The 23161-nt window shown below is 42.5% G+C and overlaps 2 protein-coding genes across 4 annotated transcripts in view; one reads left to right on the top strand and one right to left on the bottom strand.

Moving 5' to 3' along the window:
• The first annotated feature begins 610 nt into the window (after positions 1-610).
• PSMC2 (proteasome 26S subunit, ATPase 2) lies at positions 611-9026 on the top strand. Its single transcript, XM_033162138.1, has 12 exons — positions 611-751; positions 2000-2037; positions 2610-2691; positions 3239-3338; positions 3847-3978; positions 4947-5019; positions 5165-5260; positions 5968-6132; positions 6591-6678; positions 7237-7439; positions 8543-8639; positions 8744-9026. Exons 1-12 carry the CDS (start codon positions 682-684, stop codon positions 8899-8901), a joined length of 1302 nt encoding a protein of 433 aa, XP_033018029.1. The 5' UTR covers positions 611-681; the 3' UTR covers positions 8902-9026.
• A 665-nt stretch (positions 9027-9691) lies between these two features.
• Positions 9692-23161, bottom strand: part of SLC26A5 (solute carrier family 26 member 5) — a 38722-nt gene continuing 25252 nt past the window's right edge. For all 3 annotated transcript variants that reach the window (XM_033161842.1, XM_033161843.1, XM_033161844.1), the window contains 8 exons: positions 21682-21777; positions 20539-20645; positions 19247-19316; positions 16479-16571; positions 15441-15551; positions 12347-12550; positions 11723-11777; positions 9692-10414 (listed from right to left, as the gene is read on the bottom strand). In XM_033161842.1, coding sequence (XP_033017733.1) covers positions 10266-10414; positions 11723-11777; positions 12347-12550; positions 15441-15551; positions 16479-16571; positions 19247-19316; positions 20539-20645; positions 21682-21777 — 885 coding nt within the window. In that variant the 3' untranslated portion in view covers positions 9692-10265. The remainder of the gene's footprint in view (positions 10415-11722; positions 11778-12346; positions 12551-15440; positions 15552-16478; positions 16572-19246; positions 19317-20538; positions 20646-21681; positions 21778-23161) is intronic.

Here is a 23161-nt window from a genome sequence, read left to right as displayed (position 1 = left end):
TGCGGGAGACCTTATCGCTGGAGGGACTGAGGGGGACAGATACAGAGGCAAACAAACATTTTCAGATCTGCTTTTCTCTACAAGCGACAAAAAGGCCACAGCAACAAGTGGTTTCTAAGCCTCTTATTCCTGGGAACAGCAAACAAAAGAAAGCCTAAAACAGTCGTGAATGTTTTTGGTTTTTTTTGTTGGGTATTTCTGAAGAGATGTAGCTTCGTCAGTAGAAAAAACACAATGCTCTTAATCTCAGGGTCGTGAGTTCAAACCCCTCGTTGGGCAAAATATTCTGTATTGCAGGGGGTTGGACTAGATGACTCTCGGGGTCCCTTCCAACTCCATATGTCAGAATCCACCCGGGGCGGGTGGGCGCGCGCTGTGTCTTGGGGAGGGCAAGATTTGGGGAAACGCCCAGTGGCGGCTGCCCATTCGAGACGGAAAGATCCGGCCGTGCACCGCTTTAAACTTCCTTCCCATCTCTATATGGATGACAGAGCCGCTCCAGCCGCTCTATTCCTTCCCCTCGTGAGGGGCTTTTTCCGGCGGCGCCAGAATATACTCATGACGTATTTCCCGTTCAGTCCCGGAAGGAAGAAGCTCGGAGATGCTGCGTAACGCGCATGCGCAGTAGTAGCCGCAGGTAGAAGGAGTCTCCGCTGTCGGAAGCTCTGAGGGGAAGAAACAATGCCGGATTACCTGGGAACCGACCAGCGCAAAACCAAAGAGGAGGAGAAGGAGGACAAACCCATCCGCGGTGAGCCGGGGGCTGCTGTGAAAAAAAGCCCCCTGACGCCTATTCCCTATTCGCCCGTTGGGGTTCCAGTGCGCATGCGTGCCTCTCGGATTCCCCTCTGGTCATTTGCGCCCCCCCCCCCCCGCCGATTTCGCTGTTGCGCCTGGATAACGCGCAGCCCAGCCGTTCGTGTGTGGCCTTTTCCTAACACCGCGCCATGACTTGCTCTGCCCATTGGGCAGCTTCTCTCCCCCCACCCAAACCCTGATACCCTACAGATATTTTGGATCTACAGATGAAGGGCGGTGTACGAATTCAATTCAATTTAAAATCCTGCCCCCTATGTTAAATTTAGAATCATAGAAGCTTAGAGTTGGAAGGAACCTGAGGGTCTTCCAGTCCAACCCCCTGCAATGCAGGAATCTCAGCTAAAGCATCCTGGACAGAGGGCCACCCACCCTCTGCTTAAAACACCCCCAGTGAAGGAAAGTTCACAACCTCCCGAGGGAGACCGGTCCACCGTCAAACAGCTCTTGCTGTGAGAAAGTTCTTCCTATTGTTGAGTCTGTATCTCCTTTCTTGTAACTCGAATAAATTGGTTTGGTTCCTACCCTCCGGAGCAGGAGAAAACAAGCTTGCTCCATCTTCTAACCCTGTAGGCTTTAGCTCCATATTGCTGGTGTGGCTAAATTGTGGCACTGGCTTCTGTTATGCTGCCCAGCCAAATTTAAGGTCTTGTTATTGACATATGAAGCCCTGAACAACTTGGGAACAGGTTATCTTTGGGAAAGCTATACATTCTACACCCTTCCCAGTCACTTCAGTCCTTGGGAGAGGCACTCCATGGGGCCATATGCTCCCAAAGTTGGTTATGTCCACTAAGATCAGAGCCTTTAATGTGACAACTGCTTCCCCTTGACATGTGCTTCTGCTGGACATCAGGTAGATGTCTACATGGTATATAGACATATTTAGGCACCTGCTTAACATTCACCTTTTCACTCAGGCTTTGCCCGAGGGGTGATGCAACTGTGTTGATGTAATAATTTGATGTACTGGTTTGTGATGTGTTTATTTTATGGGTATTTTGTATTTTTGTATTTTTACTTTTCTGCTGCTTACCACCATATAGTTTAATGTTGGCAGTACATTTTTGCAAATAATAAAACAGAAAACTTATGTCAGATGCTATGTCTTCAGACTGTTGGTGGCAAGTAGTACAAAATGTAGTTTCACTTTTTAATATGATCTGTGTTACGTGTCTTTCAGCTTTGGATGAAGGTGATATTGCTTTGTTGAAAACCTATGTAAGTATTTGTTGCAGTTATAGCTTCAAAATTAAAAAAAAACTAGTAATATTGGAATGTTTGGGAAACATCCACATTAACCAACTGTGAGGAGTAAACAGTCCTAAAATGAGAGTAAGCCTCACTGAAAATAGCAGGGCTTAGTTCTAAGTAAATATGCATAAATTTGTTAGTTTTGCTGCTTCAGCTGGAAGATTTCACTTTTATCTAAAGTAACAGCACCTCAAAACAAAATCTAATTTGGAAGAAGCAAATCAAAAGCCTAAATATTTCAGTTTCATGTGTGGTTTAGTGAAAAGATGAAAATTGCAGATTGCTGATCTAATTGGACTCAAGTAAATATGTGTCTTATTTGCAAAGAGCTGTGAAAGGGTTCATATCTCACGATTAACAAGATCTGACAAAATTCAATGTTTGCTTGAAACTTTGCAGAACATCAGTGCCTACTACCAAGCTAGATTGACCAGTGGCCAGATTAATAAGGTTTATATGTTCCTAGGTCTGCATGTGGGAAGTATCTGTTAAAGTCCCATTCGTATATCCACCAGTCTGCCTTGATTTTTCTAATCCAGGGCCAGAGCACATACTCGAGGCAGATCAAGCAAGTCGAAGATGACATTCAGCAGCTGCTTAAGAAAATCAATGAGCTCACAGGTATGTATTTTTTGGGTTCATTGAAAGCATATATCTTTTTCATTTTAGTCTTGCCCTTTCAGTTATGGAGCATATGGGCCTGTGGTTCATTACTGCTCACTCCCAAGAAAAACTCCAAATAGGCATGTTGTTGAACAAAACAAAGGAACTGAAAACAAAGAAACCTTTATGGGCAGAGAGAAAGGGGAAACATGAGAGAGGAGATGCTGTCAGATAAAGAGAGCAGCTTAATTTTAACAATTCGGATGTTGAAGCTGACATGGAAAAGGATAACCAATGTACAGTTGAATATCTAGTGTGGTGTAATTGTTAAGACTGGTACCTAAAAGCCCCCAGTTTAAATCTCCTAAAATGCTCCCCCAGGAAGGTTTACAAACCTGTTGAGTATTACGTAGCATTGATGCAAATGGCAGAGTGGTTTTTCCTTTTTGTCATGTTTATGTTGCATTTGCTGCTGAAACTAATTGAAGCAAGCTAGTGCTTGAATATATAGCGTAGCATTGACCTGAGTGGCAAAGCAAGTGTTTTTTCTGCTTTTGTTTTTTAGGTATTAAGGAATCAGACACTGGTTTGGCTCCCCCTGCTCTCTGGGATCTCGCTGCAGATAAGCAAACTCTTCAAAGTGAGCAGCCACTGCAAGTGGCAAGGTATGCAGATATTTTTTCTGGTCAGCCATAGAAGCAAACAGTTAAAAAAATGCATCGCATGATAGCCGTTGCTTCTATCCTCCACATGTAATGTGCAATCCTTGTTGCAAACAAGTAACACAGGGTCCTTTCCATTATAACATATGGAGTTATGCTACAACATAAATATTAAAACTTTGCTATTTGCATCTATCTGTTTCCTAGGAGCTTTAATGTTTCATTCTGACATTGGGTGTTTGAAATCCCTGGGGGTGGGGTAGGTTACACTGAAAGCAATCTTCAGTTGGATATTTAAAGTGCCAATTCTCATGCTGTTCATGATTATTTAAGTTTTAGGGAGAAAAAGAAATATGGTAGAAAGTAAAGTTTTTAGTTATGGCAGCAGAAATTTAGCCTTCCTGTACGTTCTTCAAGAAACCTGGACTTTGAATGACACTTGGCTGTCAGGCACATTAAACCCTCATTTGCTCACAGATTGCTTGTTTAATTACTTATCTCTTCCGGCTAGATGCACCAAGATAATCAATGCAGATTCTGAGGATCCTAAGTACATTATCAATGTGAAGCAGTTTGCCAAATTTGTGGTTGACCTTAGTGATCAGGTGGCACCCACTGATATTGAAGAAGGGATGAGAGTTGGGTGAGTTGATACTAATATTTTTACTGTTCTTAGTTTGAGTTACTTGACCAGTCATTGAGTCTAGAGGGTTGGATGCACATTTATATTTATAGGAATATATATATATGTTGCCTTTCTGCCATAAACAGGGATCCCAAGGTGGTTTACAAAATCACAATGCAGTTGAAAGATGGAATGCATTCGAACAAGCCATGGTAGTACAAGTGAAAGTTTTCAAGTGATATAAACATCTTTGATTGCCTGCCTAAAATACATGCAAGGAACCCATCTAACATCCAGTGAGCCAGCACTTTGGATTTGGGACTGGAAACTGAAATAATATATTCTTATATTGTTGCATAACAATGTTCTCTGAGAGGTTTATAATAGAAAAAAATTGTAGAGTAAAATACAAGGTAGTAAAATAGAACACAAAACAATATCAACATCATACGTCAGGATTTAAATAATTCCCAGATGAAAATCAGAGTACAAGTCAACAAACATTTTCTGAAAGAAAATAATCTTTGCCTGCCTTCTGAAAGAGAACAAGAATGGAGAACATGGGGAGTGCCTTATCCCTAGGCAGGAAATTTCACAACTGGGATACTATCATGGAGAAGGCTCTGGATCCTGCCTTCAGACAATGGGGCTTCTTGAAAGAAGGTCTCATCAGAAGCTCTTAATGCATGGGATAGAGGAGAGGAGGCATCAGATAAACAGGGTCTCTCATGTAAAGCTTTAAATGTCAAAATGCCAGTTAGGGACCAACTGATAACTAAAGCAGATTCTTTTCAAGCGCCTGAACTAAATGGCACTTGAGGCTTAATCCAGCTAAAATTCACCAGTATCAAATGGAGAAAAGCCTTTACATCTCTGTGGCTGCAATCTATGCTCTCTGCCATGGTTGAAGGATGCTTTTGCCAGACCCCCTATGAAGAGAGTTTGCCCCTGTGGAGATAATGTGCATTTGTATTCTATTTCTGCAGTGTTGACAGAAACAAGTATCAGATTCATATCCCTCTGCCTCCAAAGATTGATCCAACGGTTACTATGATGCAGGTAAGAACTCTTATTACTATTGGCCTTTGATTGTTTACCTTTGTAATCTGACTTCATTGAAACCTGCTCTTATTTCATAAGATCTGTTAAAAAAATAGGTTATTGCAAATAACAAAGATGTGTGCACATCTGTTTTGTTACAAAGGTAGAGGAAAAGCCTGATGTCACCTACAGTGATGTTGGAGGTTGTAAAGAACAGATTGAGAAGCTAAGAGAGGTGGTGGAAACACCCTTGCTTCATGTAAGTATTGTAATAGAAAGTATGTGTGATCTGCTGATTTTCTTCCTCTTATAGCTTTCAAGGGCTAATTGCATATACCGCAAGAACCTACATTATTCAGTAGTCAAAAGGCTTTTAAATCAATTTACGTTTCAATTGTCAAGATTTAGGATGTTCCTTTTGTTCGCCTTTCGAGGAAAGTATGAATTGCTTTGTTAGATCTGACAAAACTTCATCTAGTCCACTGTTTTGGAAATTCAAAAATAATGCCCTTTTGTAGTCTGTCACACTAGTATTAGGTATTCAAAGAGATGCTACCCTGTTAGTATCCTCCTGTGATCAAGCTGACTGCTTGAATAGGGCAGTGCTGTCTTTGTGAAATCGCAGGGAATGTGTACCATTGGAGGCTTGAAGAAAGGGAATGGCAAAGGGAAAGGTCTGCTTGCATTATTGAAGCTTCAGTGCCTTCCCATTGGCTTTGCACCGACTCTTGTTACACTGCACTGCACAGCTTTCTTGCCACTGGGTCCCTTCATGACTTGTGCACTACCTTTAAAATGGAAGATTTCCTGATAGTTCATTGATAGTACTAAAATTGTACTGCTGTGGCAAGCTTGGGCTCCTGCAGGGCTTTGGCTGCCAGTGGGTCCAGTCTAGGGCCAGGGAAAGACACTGTGTTTCATCCTGTCTGTGCAGCTTTTAAACTTACTGTCTCCCTATCACTACAGCCAGAACGATTTGTCAATCTGGGGATCGAGCCCCCTAAAGGAGTGCTTCTCTTTGGCCCGCCGGGAACAGGAAAAACTCTCTGTGCTCGTGCTGTTGCTAATAGGACTGATGCCTGCTTCATCCGAGTGATTGGATCTGAGCTGGTGCAGAAATACGTAGGAGAGGTAATGAAAAGAGGGAACATGTCTGTGCATCTATACTGGGGGAGGTCAAGAGTTTCCAGAAAGCCTGCTCAAACTATACTTTAAATAATTTCTTTTAAGTTTTCCTGCAGAGGAGGATGAGAGTCTTTGCCTGTAATATTATACAGTATGATTAGAAACTTGGACCTCTATATATTTGTTCACTTCTCTGGCAGTTTGGGGCATATAGAATCTGAAGCCTGTCTTTTTATGTAGGGTATGTGAGATACTGTGATTGATGTACAGTAGGCTATTTGCTTGAGTTGGGGCAGCCAGGCACCTGGAAGGAACTGCAACTAAAATGATGTCCTGTAATGAGCACAGTCTTACCTCTTGGTACTGTAGATTCATTTGGAAGTTTTAATATTTAAATACTCTTAACTCAAGTGACAACTGGCTTTATATGAAAGTAAACTGTCTGTCTGTCTGTCTTTTAATAGGGTGCTCGAATGGTTCGGGAACTCTTTGAAATGGCCAGAACAAAAAAAGCTTGCCTTATCTTCTTTGATGAAATTGATGCTATTGGAGGTTGGTATCACCATACATCAGCCTTCACCAAGCTGGTGCTCTTCAGAAACCAGACCACAACTCTTTATTCTTGGCTTAGCACTCATGGTGCGTTTCGAGAGAAACAAACCACTAGTTCAAGTTTTTACATAACAAGCCACACCCTGGCTTGTTTTCTCTCTGGTGCAGCAACAGTAGGAACAGGGAAGTAAGCAAGTGTGGCCTAGCACACTGTTCACATTAAAGCATAGGTGAATTTATCGTTCAACCCAGGCCCCCTTTCTCTATGTCACGTTAGTTTGTTTGGAAGATTAGGTAATAGAATGGCAGAAGCAACTTGATCTTTGGCCCCTCTGCTGTGCTACTCCACGCTGGTCTCTGTAGCACCAGCAAAGAACAAGGAAAAGTATTTCACATTCAGTAGTGGCACATCCTGCTAGTAATATTTGTGTGACATTTTGATTTACTTCAGTAGCCATAGATAACATGGTAAGGGAGTAAACCTGAATTACGTTATCTTGTTTTGGGGGTACAGTTAACAAGGGTGCCTTATGTGTTTCTCTTGCTGTCTCTCTCTAGGGGCTCGCTTTGATGATGGGGCTGGAGGGGACAATGAAGTCCAGCGCACTATGCTAGAATTGATAAACCAGCTTGATGGCTTTGATCCAAGGGGCAACATTAAAGTACTGATGGCAACCAACAGACCTGATACTTTGGATCCAGCACTGATGAGGCCTGGAAGACTGGATAGAAAGATAGAATTTAGCCTGCCAGATCTGGAGGTTAGACTAATTTTATTTTGATACTAAGCAAAGTCAATAAGAACACATTTATTAGACGTTGAAGGACTGAAGGTGAGGATTTTTTCTATTAGCTCTCAGAAAATGGATTTGATGAAATAGTCATTTTGCACCAAACTGATTCTCTTGTCAAAAGGATTCTGGTGGGCAATTTTAGACCTTTCCTGTCTGTCTTGGTTCTTGCCTGATTCTATTTCAAATTATGTATTTGACTTGGTGCTTCTGTTCCAAAAGAGTAACTCTGTGTTGTAGCAGTTAACAAAAAGGAAAATAACCTTGTAGTCCAGCCCACAAAAGGTTGTACCGTGATGTGCTTGTCTTGAAGATGACACAGGATTCTGTCTGCGCTTCCTGTTGTTCTGAGGGGGTGACATGGACAACAACATAGGCAATAGGAAAGTATGAAGCCTTAAGGGAAAGTGCAGGTTTTCATTTCATAGAATTGTAGAGTTTGAAAGGTCCACAAAGATAATCTAGTCCAATTTCCTGCATTGCAGAAATCTTTCACCCATGGCTCTGGGGCTTGAACCCATGACCTGTTGAGCAGCTGCTGCCTCCTGCTCACTCACCTGCTCTCTTCTTCTGGTGAAGGGGCAGATAAGGGATTAGTGGAGGCTGGTGAGCAAGGAGATAGTTGCAGTACAGCAGCTCTAAACCTTTCCAAAGTGCTGGAGCCTCAGCAGTTGCCTAAGGATGCATTCCCCCACTGTTGTCCCTTCAAAAGACAAATCATATTGGCTGAGCAACTGCTATACTCCCAGCTGCATCACTAGACAATAGCGATGGGGAGTATCAAGCAGCTCTCCAGGCCTCTCTTTTTGGCCCTCTGGATTTTCCCCAGGCCACTGGTCCTGCTCTGTACCCTCAAGTGCTTTTTGCTTGACCGGAATGTGTTTCTGAACTGGGACAATGTCCCTTGCTTGAATGGGTGGAGGGTGGTTGGCTGGAATGTAACACTCTACCAAATTACGAGTCACATCTGTTGCCCTGCTTACTTTTATCTTTGGCCTTCCCAACACTGACGTGTAGATGGCAACAAGGGGATGAAGCCCTAATCTTTAGTGTGTCTGTGGTTGTTTTTTTAGGGACGAACTCACATCTTCAAGATACATGCCCGTTCAATGAGTGTTGAAAGAGACATAAGATTTGAGTTGCTAGCTCGACTGTGCCCTAACAGCACTGGTAAGTCAAACATCATAGTTCTTGTTCTCTCTCTCCCCCACCACCCCGTTTGGTGGTGATAGTTGTTTCACATTGTTTTTACATCCTCTGTTCTTCCTTGCAAGGTGCTGAAATTCGAAGTGTTTGTACAGAGGCAGGTATGTTTGCCATCAGAGCAAGGAGAAAGATTGCCACTGAAAAAGACTTCTTGGAAGCTGTGAACAAAGTAATCAAGTCATATGCCAAATTCAGTGCTACACCTCGCTATATGACTTACAACTAATTCTAGATACCACTGAGAAACCTCCTTTATATGGCTAACATTATGCAGAGTAATATCAAGAGTTCTAGTTCATGTGTGTGGGGTAACAGTTGGATTAGTAGAAATAAATGGAATATTCCAAGTTACATGGTGTAGTTCATTATAATATTCGGTAAAAATGTTTAATTGCATATTACCCTTCCCAGATCTAATGAACCCTCTTCTTTTCTGCAAGCTTTTGAGTGGGACATACCTTGCACAGCACTGCAAAATCAGTAACTACCTCATTGAAAGTGAAGTACATGTTAGCTTCATTAACAACAAACCCCAACATTTGGGATTCCCTTGAAACTGGTGCCAAAGGTTTGGAGTCATTTTGCAGTGCCCCACAAACTGGGTAATTGATACATCAGACGGGGATTTGTAGTTAACACCCAAAAACCCAACATTCACTCCAGACCGGCACCAATGTTTGGCCTGATAATAGATATAGTGAAGAATAAGTGAAATTGAAGCAGGTGCTGTGGGCTTCAGCCTTTTTGTATCAGATTCTGGTGTCATTTAGGAGGAAATGTGTAAAAAGGTTTTTCATTATTACACTTGAATTACCATAGCAATATGATTAATCAGACTAGATCATTGGCCCCCCTTTAAAAAAAAGAAAAATTGCCATTAATATCTATTACTGTCACCATACCAGTCACAAAACCTTTAACCTATAGATAGATATGCACCTATGTGACGGTGCCTATTTTGACTACCATAACATCTAAAAATAAGCAGAAGGGAAATGGAAGAACTTAACACAAGCTGCAAAAAATGGCTTTTATGGGATTTTAAAAACTGACTACATAAAATGTAGTTTTGAAAGCCAGTGTTGAACATTTGAAAGATATTGTACAGTGCAATTCTTCAGTAGATGGTACAAGAATACATTTTACAACAATGCCCCCACAATAAAGCATCAAAGGAAAGTAGCAAACAGTCAATGTTTTCCAGGCTTGCTGCATCATCTGTACTCTTTTCAATAATCCACAGTGCTAAAAATATCCATGTAGTGCAATATCTCATCTGCTGGCACATTTCTGAACAACAAAAAAGAAACTCCAAAATCGTTTAGGATGCTTGCTTTCAGGAAAATACACGAGTCTTCTTTTTTTATACAAACCAGTTCAGGCTATACCTGACTTCAATTTTTTGAAAGTATTAAGGCTTCAAATTCTTCAGAGACCATCTTGGCAGAAAACAAGGCGGCCCTACTACTGTGTCACATACCCGTAAGACTGGCTAATCTTAGGCTTTGTATAATCTGTGCAAATTAAGTATTAAAGAGAAGCCCTTGGAAGTTAATCAATGCACTACCATACAATTTATGATGCAGGAGTTCACACCACAACATCTACAGGAGTCTGCAAGGCTGAGAGGCCTTTCAGTTGGCTGAAGAGGACAGCATCATGGGTACTGGGAAACAGCAAGTCTCTTAGAGCAGCTTTGTCAAAGAAATGTAGTCTAGCAAGGTTCTCCACAACCGATCCTAGATAGAAAAAGAAAAAGACAGCTTTAAAGGTGTGTGTGTGTATAAAATTGTAAGGCCTCTTTATTTCGTTGCTGCAATCTGACTAAACAGCTTACCTATGCAAATGATACATCTGCCCATGTAGATGGAGGAGGAACAAAGCATACAATGGATGGTGGGTGGTTAGTTCCAGGTGCAATATAGGACCTAAGGCCCAGCATGGGAGGGAAACTGAGCAGCATTTAACTAGTTTCACCAACACAAGGATGTCCGCTGGCACAATGGAACTTCACACCCTCCCATTATCTGCTCTGGAGGCTTGGGGGAATGAAGCCCCAGAACAGATTTATAGGGCCCATGGTGGGAGTAAGTATCAAAATCTGCTCCAGTGCTTCCTGCAAGTCTCCAGAGCCAATTTTAAGGGACAGAAGAGGGAGGAGACGAGAGGAATAGGAAGCTTTGCTCCATGCCCTGAAGTTGGTGGCTTCATTGGTACTGCAGCATTGGACGTGGCCCCAAAGATTGTGATATTTTCAGACACCATTTCTAACTCTCATGGCTGTGAAGAGGTGTTTGTGTGTCTTCAAGCACCCTTGAGAGTCTGCAGCAAACAAATGTGTGCAAAATGACTGAAATTCTTTCGAATACTGAATTTGAGCACTCTCACAGAAAAGTTCAAGTAGTAGTCCAACATGCATAGTGTGGTGGAAAACTTCAGAGAAATGCTGCAAGCCAGAGAGCACCTTTGGGCACACTAGAGGGCACTGCCGAGTTTAAAAAGCAGCTGGATAAAAGTGGACCAAAAGTCACGGTTCCATACAGCCTCCAGGTTGTTCTTTTAACAGCAACTAGTGTGTAAACCAACCAACTAACAAGATCCTCTCCTGTTTCTTCAAAAATTTCAACAGTTACACAGGCAAAGGTAAGGACCAAGTATATCAATCCTTGGGTTTATCTTCAACAGTTGCGGGTTGCTAGGATTTACATAAGCACTTTCTCCTGTTGTTATTTAGCTGAATTTGCTGGTGTTACAATCACTTCATCTGCACTTCAGGCAGAAAGGAGACAGGCATAGCTTGTATGATATGGGGTTGATCAGGAAGCCACACATCAGTAATACAGCATGTTTTTGGCACCTAGGTATTAGGTGCAATCCCAATACTTAACCTCTTTGCTATGTACAATCAAGCAGCAGAACAATATTTGCCTCAGGCCTTAAGAGAGCTGCTGCCAGTCAGATTAGATGGTGCAAGGCTAGATAAGGGGGTGGGGGAGTCAAAAGTGACCACAGCAAGTCCATGATTTCCCACCATCAAACAGGCTTACCATTGCAGCCGCTGATATACACTGAAATTCCTATTTCTTCATATTCTTTTATGATCTACAACAGTGCAGAAATTAATTTGCAGTTAATATATTTGTATTTTAAAAGTCATCGTCATAACATACACATGCCCTTTTAAAATTGAGCAGTTATTCTAAAAATACAAAGGGAGAAATTGGGAGGCAAGGAGTACAGTGCTTAGAAGTGCAATCCTTTGAATGCCTACGCTGAAGTGAAGTCTTTTCAAGTTGAACGGGACTTACTCTCAGGTTAAGATAGGATTGCAGCCTAAATAGCTAGGGAGGCTGTGGCCCCCCAGAACTTGCTGGGCTGTAACTCCCATCATCTTTTATTACTGGCTGACCAGTGACACTTGGAAGGTCACAAATCCTCCCACCTTGTTTTGAGGCATAAGACAGCAGGAAGATCTCCTGTGCAAGCCTCTTCGAAATGGACGTGAGCTGTGCACCGTCTTGTGCAAGAGAACTTCCTTTGGCCTCACTCCCTTGACTTGGTACGTGGATGCATGAAGCCTTGTCTTGGATGTGTGCCTTAAAGCAGCAAAAGGTGTTCTGGTAGCAAGGTATTAAGTGTAGGATATGGCAATGAGATAAGATGCTACGTACTGAATTTAGGGCTTTGACTCCAACTGAATCCACGAAGTTCACAGGTGAACAATCCAAAATGATTGTGTGAATGTTGGTCACCGGCTCCATAAAGCGCTCGAGCTCATCGGGAGAGGAGTCCTGTGTAGTTGCAGAGAACTTTCCATTGAGCGGCAATTCGTCATTCATTACTTCATGTTTCACACTGTTCTCTGTGTAGTTTGTCTTTCACAAAAGATAAATAAATACCAGACATGAGTACAGGTTTTTGCTTTCAGACTCTTACAATCAGCACAGGATACCGTATTAACTCTAAATAATAACAATAACAACAACAACAACAACAACAACAACAATAATAATAGTTCCACATGCACACTTGTTCTCTGTGTAAATAAATGTAAAGGGTTGACTATGTAAATAGTTATCTAGAGAGCTCTCATTGTCTACATACAAATTAGGAAATATCAAAGGACGAGTATCAGCGTTACTATATAAGGACACATGCTGTGGAACCAACTTTTCCGGCACAAGTGTTTCTTTCTACTTTTTTCTCCTGCCAGCAAATGGTTAAAGAATGGCAGCCTCTGACTGGCTGTGGTTCCAGGAGGGAGAGTTTAAAAGGAGAGGCTTTGGAAGGAGATAGAGTTAGTGTGGTTAAGTGGGTGGTTGAGTTGAGGTGGTGGAGAAGGGAGATTGCAGAGGGTGTGAATTAGGTAAGGAGATAGGATAGGAGTCAGGTTGAAATACAGGGAGTGTTGAGGAGGGAGAGTTGGTTTTGGAGAAAACATCCACTCCGAGTGTACAGTGAAGGACTGGGTGTAATGTCCTGCAGGTGTAATAGGACCGAATCTTGCTGGGAGACTGAGGGTGAGACTGAAAAGGATGAATCTACTTATGTCTCAAACTAGTCTGGAGGGGAGAGACTCTTCTGAGGAAAGAAGAGACTCCCAAAACCCAGTGAAGGAAGGGGTGTGTTGTGAGCCCTTAAGACAAAAAGTACCTCAGGAGCTGGAGTTGTTAAAGGGGTGGGTAACTGAAGGAAAGTCATGCCTTAGAAAGGAACCAAACTATAAAGCCAAAACCTCTAAAAACGACTTGAAATGAACTAGCGTATTATCATTGAAGTAACCTAAGTTTCTCCACTTGTATTATACTACCTGGTTTAAAAAATAAATCTTTATTTAAAGAACACCTGCTTGAGACTCCAACTTATTGGTTATCCCCCTCACAAAGATCCCCCACAGGATACTCTGGGATAGTTAGGTTTTGTTTTTAAGCCTTTGGGTAAAAGATTGTTCAGTGAGGTGGGGGCAATATATTTAAGTGAAAGTGGGCACAAAGGCGTGAGCAGTAACTGAGGCACCGAGCTCGTCACATGTCTATGCAGAAGTCCTATTCACAAGTACACGAGTCTAGGACTGCAGCCAACTCAACTTCTTTTGTTGCCTTTTGGGGAGCAATTCCCTGATAATTTTGATGTGAAAGATCAAAAGCCGGCCCTACCAATAGCGAGAGTGAAGCACTGCCTTAGGGAGTCTTCCTAATTCTACTAGCTGCTGCCTCCATTGGAGGACAAAGCTGTGTGTGCTGCCTCCTTGACCAGCCTGTTTCCTTCAGGTGTGGAGGATGCTGTCCCAACCCACTGCTAGTGTTGAAATAAATTCTACTTCATTCCTGTCAAGTCAGCTTCTGCATGTGGAATCAAGGTGGGTGAGGAGGCTCTGGTCCTTTCTCTCAAGCATATGTGTTGGGAAGAATCACCCCCTTGATATGCACAAAATCCTGTGAAAGAGCCCACCATGTAAAAAAATATATCTAGTTACATCAGCCTGAAACACACTAGAAACTAAGTGCAAAGCTGGGATATGAAAACTAGAGGTCTTACAGGGACAGGAGCACCATCTCTTAGGGGCCAATTCCTTTTGGGGACCCCCAATATTTGGGGGGCATGTTCAAAAGGGGACAGAGGAGGCCAAGTGTGACACGGCTTCAGTGGCCAGCTCCTCCTCTTCCTGCCATGGAGTAGGAGCAGGGAAGCAGCCCCCAGCTGGTCATGATGGCAGCAGGAGGAGCCACAGCCATTGAAGCTGCAGTGCCGCCGTGTTCCCCTGCCACCACACACAACACAACATGGCCCCCTCCCTCAGAAGCTGGCACCTCTGCTCATGGCAGGGTGAGTTTTACAGGATTCTGATGTCTCTTTTCCCTTCAAAAACAGATGTGTGAATCTGCCCTTAGGACATCCTCATTTCAAAACAAGTCTGAATCTAAAACACAATTCTTTGTTTTCGTATGCCTCTCTGGAACAGTAAAAGCTTCTTTTGTGAGATCAGCAAGGAGGAACGATGACTGCAACATACACACTTGATGCAACAGTTTTATTCTGCACCACAAGGGGGAAGTGTGGTCAGGCAACAAAAGTAACAGCTAGTTCTGATCCACATCTTGCTCCCTATTCATATCACATGTCACCAGCACTCTCCCCAAATCCCAATGTCTGCATTTTACAGGAATTCTATTAAGGCAAACAGCTGCTCACATGCTGCATGTCGTAATGGACTTGAAAAAGACCCATTTGATTCCTGAGTATTCCCTCTCTTCCTCTCTCTCCCTCATAAAGGAAATGCAAAATTGTCAATCAAATGGCCTCAGCTGCACTAAACACACACCTTTATGTTCCTATTGCACTAACACCCTTGTAAAAACCATGCATAGTACTGCACAAGGGTAGCCAACTATCAAAACATATCCTATGCATAGCTCAAACATAGCACCAGCCTAAAGAACATGATAGTCTTTCATCTGACCCTTCTCAAATGAATTTCCTTTCTTCCCTCTGATTAAGTAAAACGCCAACATTGATCTCAACCTTGGTTAATGCTAAACAGGTTTCTGTACAAACCATTATTTCAGATTCAGGCAAACTGGAAACCCAACTAACATTAGGCAAAGACAGCAGATATTTCAGTTAGCTGCAGGAGGGAAAATTAATGCTTTGCATGAAGAAAAAGTTGGAGGAGGAAGAATGCATTCCCAAGGCTGGTTCTCAATTTATTAAATCACTGCTAAGGAGGAGCCAGAGCCTGTGCCAGGAAACACTTGCAATGCTTACCACTTTCAGGACTGCTTTTTTCTTTTGTTCATGAAGGTGCTTCAGTTCCTTTCTGTGCCTTTTCTTGGCTTTCTTCCTTGCTGCCAAGACTGCACAGGGATCAACACCAGTCTATAGCAGAAATAAGGCAAAAAACAAAACAAAACCCTAGAGAAGATTCATTTTTGTAAAGTGGCAACCAAGCCATGGGTTTCTGCCATAACAACATTCATTACCCTTTAAGGTGCTGCAGGACTCTTTGTTTGCCTTTCAAAAGGTCACCTTTCAGCAGCTATTGAAGAAGTAAAATTAACCTGCCAAACTGGAGAATTTACACTGGAAAGAATCTTTTTAATGGAACTGCCACTTAGGACAGAAAAAGGGGGGCTGGGAATACTAGAAAACAAATCTTTTATTTGGTTTTAACAAGCACCACCTATTACAGTAACATCCCTAGAGCTTCCAATATTACTACCCCACCTGATCTGGGGTGTAAGAGAAGAGATACACCAATATATCAACATATAGGACCTCTATGTTTAATGCCAGTAACAAGCAAGGTAACTTTTAAGTGTGTCAAATTAGATTCTGTGTATGTGTGGGGTAAGAATCAAAATGAGACATAAATTCATGCTTGAGAATGGAGCTATGTTCAAATGCTTCAAGAAGAAATCCAGCTATTCTTAGCTCAGGCTGGCTGAGACAGGAGGCTTTCCTAACACACCCAGATGTGACATGGGTGGCTTAGAGATAAAACACTTCATCAGAAAACTCACATAACTGTTGCTGGGTTGTACCTTCTCAGACTACAGGTGAAAAACCAGAATGGTTGAACAGAATCAGTGTTACCATGTCTAAGAAACAAACACCACCCTGCCTGTACAAAGCTAGCATATTGAGAAGAACATTGGTCTAGAATCCAAGTGTTGTCTGTACATAGATTTATTTTTCCTTTTTAGACAGGGGTGTAGTCAAATATGTAATTCCCTGCAGTGTGAAATGGCAGTGTTTAGCATTTTTCAATAGGACAGAGAGTAGAAATGAACTGCTGTTTCTCACCTTTCTCTTCAGTGCATTGATATATAAATCACTATTAGCAAAATAGAGCGAGGCATTTGCCTGGAATATTTTTATTCCAGGGCATTCTTTCACCTAAGAAAAGAAGAGATTATTTTAATAAAGAAAGCACATCTTCCTCAACTTGTTTATATTGCTACCAAATATACAATCATTAGAGCTTAAGTACCTATTGTCTTGGATGCGGGTGGCGCTGTGGGTTAAACCACAGAACCTAGGGCTTGCCGATCTGAAGGTCGGCGGTTCGAATCCCCACAATGGAGTGAGCTCCCGTTGCTCGGTCCCAGCTAGCAGTTCGAAAGCACGTCAAAGTGCAAGTAGATAAATAGGTACCGCTCCGGCGGGAAGATAAATGGTGTTTCTGTGTGCTGCTCTGGTTCGCCAGAAGCGGCTTTGTCATGCTGGCCACATGACCCGGAAGCTGTACGCCAGCTCCCTCGGCCAATAAAGCGAGATGAGCGCCACAACCCCAGAGTCAGCCACGACTGGACCTAATGGTCAGGGGTCCCTTTACCTTTTTACCTATTGGCCTTCATGCTGGAACATGCTGCCCAGGGGTCATATAGTACACATGGGAGTGGGGGGAGGTGGGAAAGCACAAGATTAAACTCAAAGCAGATTTTGATGGTGATCTTTCCCACCCCACTAACACACATTTTGTTCCTCTGGCTCCCTATTTCCTTGCTTCCTGCAATGAAGATCCATCAGTCTACATGTTGCCTCAATGAGTCATTTACTCTCTGGTTCTGCAGCAAATCCTTCTTTCTGGCACCCCAAGCACATCACATCATCAAGCTACCATATTTTTCGCTCCATAGGGCGCACCTCATTTTTAGAGAAGGAAACCCAGAATTTTTTTCCTGGTTTTCTTCCTCTAAAAGCCCTGGTTTTTTGAGGATCAGCTAAAAGTTTTGCAGCTTTTTTGCAAAGGGAAAAGCCCTGTTTTTTGAGGATCAGCTAAAAGTTTTGCAGCTTTTTTGCAAAGGGAAAAGCCCTGTTTTTTTGAGGATCAGCTAAAAGTTTTGCAGCTTTTTTTGCAAAGGGGGAAAAGCAAAGCTCCTTTTGCAAGGGGGGAAAAGCAAAGAGGAAAAGCCCCGTTTTTATGGGGTTCAACTCACATTTCTGCAGCTTCTAAAGGAAAGGGAGCCTTTTCTACAGTTTCCAGACAGATAATCTAATCAGCCAGTCACATGTCGCTGGGGAAACAAACAACCTCCCTCTGCAGCACATTCAACAAAGGAGGGTGGGGCAAGAGGGCAGGGCTGAAAGGGAGCTGGGGACTCTTATCTCTCTCCCGATCTCTTGCTGATCAGCTGCTGAGCAGGGTCCTTTCAACACCCCCTTTTCTCTTTGTAAAATAAAAAGCATGATCCTCTTTTGGCCCCTGGGCAATTCAGCTCCAGGGACCACCGTTCGCTCCATAAGACGCACAGATATTTCCCCTTACTTTTTAGGAGGAAAAAAGTGTGTCTTATAGAGTGAATAAGTGACCTACTTGACAGGAAATGGCCTTGGAATCTCACCTGGGACAGTTCCTGTCCCAATGAAGGAGGACAGTCTTAAAGATCCCTTTAGTAGTGCCTCTGGGTAGACTCATACATGAATTTGTGAGGCAGCAGGAGCTGCCATGGAGGGACTAGATCACTTCAGCTTCATATGGGAAGATGTCAGTCTAAACACTCACATCTATTAAGAGCACAAAAATCTTACGATATCTGAAAAAGAAACTGATTGAAATACCTCACCTCTGCTCTGACCTTCACTTCTGCTTCCAAGACTGTTGCTACCTGCCCTTGAATTTGGACTGGGTCTCACAAGCTAGGATGTGCTAGAACCGGACTAAACCACTCCAAACTGCAGGTGGAGCATTCCAGGTTTTGAATGCTCCCCCACGTAAAAATAACAACAAGCTCCTAACAATTAAAAACTAATGCTTCAGAAAGAAAGGCTCTAACCCAGCGGCCTTTCTGCTGTGTCAGCAGAATGCTGGAGAGCATTCAAAAAACTGATTTCTCACTGACCTACAGATTGAAGTGATGCAGTTGTAAGAAAAATAAGAGCCCTGCCGGACCAAGCCAGAATCCTGTTTTCCCAGTGGCCAAAACTAGATGCCTATGGGAAGGAAGACTTGAAGCAGGACCTGAATGCAGCAGTGATTCCTCAAATTGTGCTTCCCAGCAGCTGACATTCAAGGGCATAGTGCCTCTGACAGAGGTGGAAGAACACAGCCTTATCCTCCATGAATTTTTCTAAACCACTGTTAAAGCCATTCAAATTGCTAGTCCTTCCTAACACCTCAGTATTCAGTCTCCTGTTTCTGCTACATGGGTAGAACAGGCCTGAAGTTTGCTAGAAATCAGAGCAGGGGAGCTAGCTGAGATCTTAAGTCAAGGGCAGAGGGGAGGGGGGGAAAGTCTGGTAAGATTCCCCACCAACAGACATGCATGACTACTGAACACACGCACTGCATTCCCGTCTCATCTCTGAACATGCCTCATGGCTCTGGTTATTTCTCCCTCCAGAAATGTCCCAGCTGCTAGTTCCCAAAGAACCATTTGCCATCCTGCTCTCATCTCCCCATGTGGTGGGCTTGCACCGGTAGGAATGGATCTTAATGCTCAGTATGGGGTCCTACGGGATTCAGATTCAACTCCCAACCAAGGCTTTGTTACTGCTCCCCTCCATCTTAAGTCAAAGAGAGCACTTTCCTTCCTTCTTAAGGGGTATAAAGAGATTTAGCACCCTCTTACCTCTTCATACTCTTCTATATCACAGTAAATGTCTGTACCGGGAATCTGGCCGAGGATTCTGTATTGTGGACTGTAGAGAAAGAGTCTCTGTATTAAGAGGCTATAAAAGCAATCTCTGTTAGAGGCTCCCACTAATGTCTTTACCTCCTTGGTAAAGGCCTGCTGCCCATTATCCAGAAACAGTGAGTGGAAAACTATTTTGCCGTTTCTTGTTTTACAATCAAGCAGTATATTAAATATTATGAAATAAAATGGAAGAGGGGTGTGAAGGGAGAACGACACTTCGACTTCAGCATCTTTTGGACCCTATTTCAATGTGCATGGAATCATATAGACACTGCCTACACTTCAAACCTGCTTTCTGTTTGAGGATCAGATCTGGGAAATAACTTCAGTTGCAAATAAGGTCTGCTTAGTTTTGCTGCCTCCCCACTCCCCACCCCTTCCGTAGATCCTGGATACTGTTATACAGTGTATTGCTTGTAATTTCTTGGTTGTGACTCACTAAAGAGAAGTTGCAACTTGCCATTTATTGGCTGCTTGAGGTGTAAACGCTCTCTTCCTTTTTAGGACTTAAGAACAGATCTGAAGTCAAAAGTAACCCAACAGGTTTCTTCTGATGCAATGCCTTGATCAAAGGCCAGAACAGAGAGGCATTAGCAGAAATTCCAGTTCTTGATAATATATGTGACCAGGCATAAAACGGGTTGAAAACTGAGTGCTGGACCTGTGTTTTTTAAAGCAATCTAGAGAAATTTGATAGAACAGATGATGCTGATGCTGAGTTACCTTTAGCAGCATAGGAAACTGCATCATACTGATTAAGACAATTGGTCCATCTAACTTACTACTGACTACACTGATGGGCAGCGGCTCTATCTAAGACCTTCTGCATGCAAAGCAGATGTCCTACCACTGAGCTATGGCTCTTCACTACTTTTATTTAGTTTAGGTTTTACAATATTATTTTAGATTCAGATGCCGTTTATACTACTGCGTAAATGTTTGCTTTTCCGAGGAACTCTTCCAGGAGATATTCTTCCAGCTGCACTGGGAGGCACTGATTGGGTTGGAAGAGGTGCAAGAAGGTCTCTTAACAAACTGCCGGCAAGCAGAAGTGGTACCCTAATCAACCATTTTGATGAATGACTTCACCTTCCATTGCAGGGAGAACGAGCTAGCTCAGCAAACTACACTGTATTGGTTGAGCATGGAGAAGCAGATTGTCCCTCTTTAATCCCACCACCAACAGCTTCGATTTGAGAGAATAAATGTTTAAAAGTGAGCCTCACCTTTGTGTTCTGTACACGATGGTAATCATTGCAAAAGTTATAGAAGTGAGCAAACCGTAGTCGAGCCCCAGAAAAACCGAGGACAGAAATGCTACAATCCAGATAGCCTAAACAAACAAATAAACCCCTAATCAGTTTGGTTTATACTTTCCAGCAGGTTCAAATAAAAGCCTGGTGAGTCAATTACAAACACTCAAGACCACTTTCAAGAAAAGGCCAACCATGTTTCACACTCACATTTTACTTCCAGGAATGGGGTGGGGAGAGGAAATTGTGGTAAGGAAACAGGTCTGAACTGTTACTAGTACACTCAAAACTAGTGAAAGGCCCAATATAGTAAGGCAAACCAAGTGTGCACATTAACATGGATTTTAAAAAAATGTGTTGGTAAATAAGGCCTTATTTTTAAGTCTCATTGATTAAATGGATTGCACACCCTATTTGTTCTTATAAAATAAGCAGGTGGTGTACTGAGAAAAATCTCCCACATGGGTTTCATTCTTCTTTAATTCCCAGAAAAGGATTTCCCTACTTACCGTATATAAATATCGTGAAATACAAGTGGTTACACACACACACACACACACACACACACACACACACACAGAGGATAAACAGAAATATGGCTCTAACCAGTTCTTAGTGATAGCTTATCAATGCAGATTAGGGCAAGAGAACCCAGGGTTTTCCAGGAGTCAGTTTTGCTCCTGCATAGGCAAGGGCCATGCATTTCCTACCTCTGTGAGGAAAGGGCACTGCTAGTCAAACTCAGGGTAGACCCACTCAAATAAATGGCCATGGCTAACTTGGGGTTCATTAATTTTGTTGTGTCTACTCTAAATAGAAGTTAGGTGGCTATGACCCAATGTATCCACTGTACTAGCTTTGCATTTCTAAGCAGGGAAGGGTTTCACTGGCAGATGAGACCTTGAATTGCCTCATTGATCTTAAGCACATTTCAATACCCTCTCCTGCACTATCTCTTTATGTTCCTAGTTTTGGTGCCTGGAGCTTTGTTCTTCTTGCATCATTTGACTCTCACAGTGCAACTATTTCTGTGCAACACAACACTGCAGGGGGACCACTGGATTACCATATCAGAAACGTTCTACATGCACTTTGATCAGAAACAAGATCACTCACCAGTTCAATCTTGCTGGTCCTCCAGAAGCGAGTGATATCTTGAAACTGTTTGAACATGCCTTTAAGATTGACCATTACAATTGCTGCAAGCACAGCCTAGGAACATATTTTGAGAAGAGTTTGGTTTTCTTATTTTTATTTTTAAACCGCGTTGCAGCTTAAAAAAAAAAAAAAACATTCCAAAGTGTATATAACTAGCAGGTTCTATGCAGGAGATCTATTTACATACACAATAACTTTTTAAAAAAATAAATCAAAGTTTAACAAGTGTAAACAGCCATGCAGTCACATGTCATTTTTGATCTTTTGCTTATCTGCACATAAATTTCATCAGATACCAAATGAGATTCATTGATGATAAACATCAGCAGGGTTTTGTTTAAAGTGCCTATAGCTGCAACCTTCCTGGATGGCCCATTTCCCTTGTAAGGGTACAATTCATAGAATCATAGAATTGTAGATTCGGAAGGGACTACAAGAGTCATCTAGTCCAACCTCTGCAATGCAGGAATCTCAGCTAAAGCATCCATGTCATTAGTTAACTTCATTCAGTAGAAGTTAAACACTGATTTCACAGCAGAGAGCAGCATTGTCTCCCAAAGAAATTGGGGGAACTTGAAATAGGCATGCCCACTACAGCAAGGATGGGAGCCCTCCAGATGCGGTTGTAATGCCATCAGCTCCAGCCAGAAGGGTCATTAGATAGGGGATGATGGGAACCTATTGTTCTCCCACCCTCGCACTACATCATTTGCATGCTTGATAAGCCCTGTAATATACAATTCGAAGTTGTTGAGCTTTCCCTCCCCCTTTCCTTGGGCAGTTGAGCTACCATCACATCCAAGTTATTGTTCTGAAAAGAGAAGTAACAATCTGTTGCCTCATTATATTTTAGGGTCTGAAATAAAGATCCCAGTGTTTTATTAAAGTAACAGGTTACTAAGATTATTTTCTGTATTCAAAACGCTTTAGCCTGCACCAGTTTCTAACTGGGATTTCTCCTTTAGCCTTTTACGGTTAGCGCAGATCCCAGGAAAACATACAAAGTAATCCTTATATTTGTTTTTTAATAAAACGCTAATCTTCAAGTCCTCTGCCAAACCTTTTATGGCTTGTGCAAAGTGCTCTTCTTCCACTCCAGCTAACCAAGCAAATGGGACTCCTAATTAGCTACTGTGAAACTGTCACTTCCCAGTCATGTCACTCCCTGGCTTATTTATTTCCAGTTAAGTGAACAGGGCAACGGCCTGGCCTACCAGCAATGAAATCTCTGAAGCTTTATTTGGGACCTCACTCTACGTGTTTCTCATCTTCATCTTAGGAAAGAGAAGCGGTGATCTTTAGGAAAATGATACTTTTGTTTGGCTAAAATAATATCTCAACAGCCTAGAACTATTATGTTCAAGATAAATATGTCAGCACATCAGCATGCATCCAGTGGATCAAACTACGACTTCTCACTTGCAACTTGTATAACCTG

This window comes from Lacerta agilis, chromosome 10 (assembly GCF_009819535.1).
Source record: "Lacerta agilis isolate rLacAgi1 chromosome 10, rLacAgi1.pri, whole genome shotgun sequence".
NCBI lineage: Eukaryota > Metazoa > Chordata > Lepidosauria > Squamata > Lacertidae > Lacerta > Lacerta agilis.
This window is presented reverse-complemented; position numbering and strand designations above follow the sequence as displayed.

Excerpts from the sequence above, each read along its gene's own strand:
- PSMC2 (XM_033162138.1), top strand. The coding sequence starts at position 682 with ATGCCGGATTACCTGGGAACCGACCAGCGCAAAACCAAAGAGGAGGAG. Across the intron at positions 752-1,999 it reads GGAGGACAAACCCATCCGCG|CTTTGGATGAAGGTGATATT; the intron begins GTGAGCCGGGGG and ends CGTGTCTTTCAG. Across the intron at positions 8,640-8,743 it reads ACTGTGCCCTAACAGCACTG|GTGCTGAAATTCGAAGTGTT; the intron begins GTAAGTCAAACA and ends CTTCCTTGCAAG.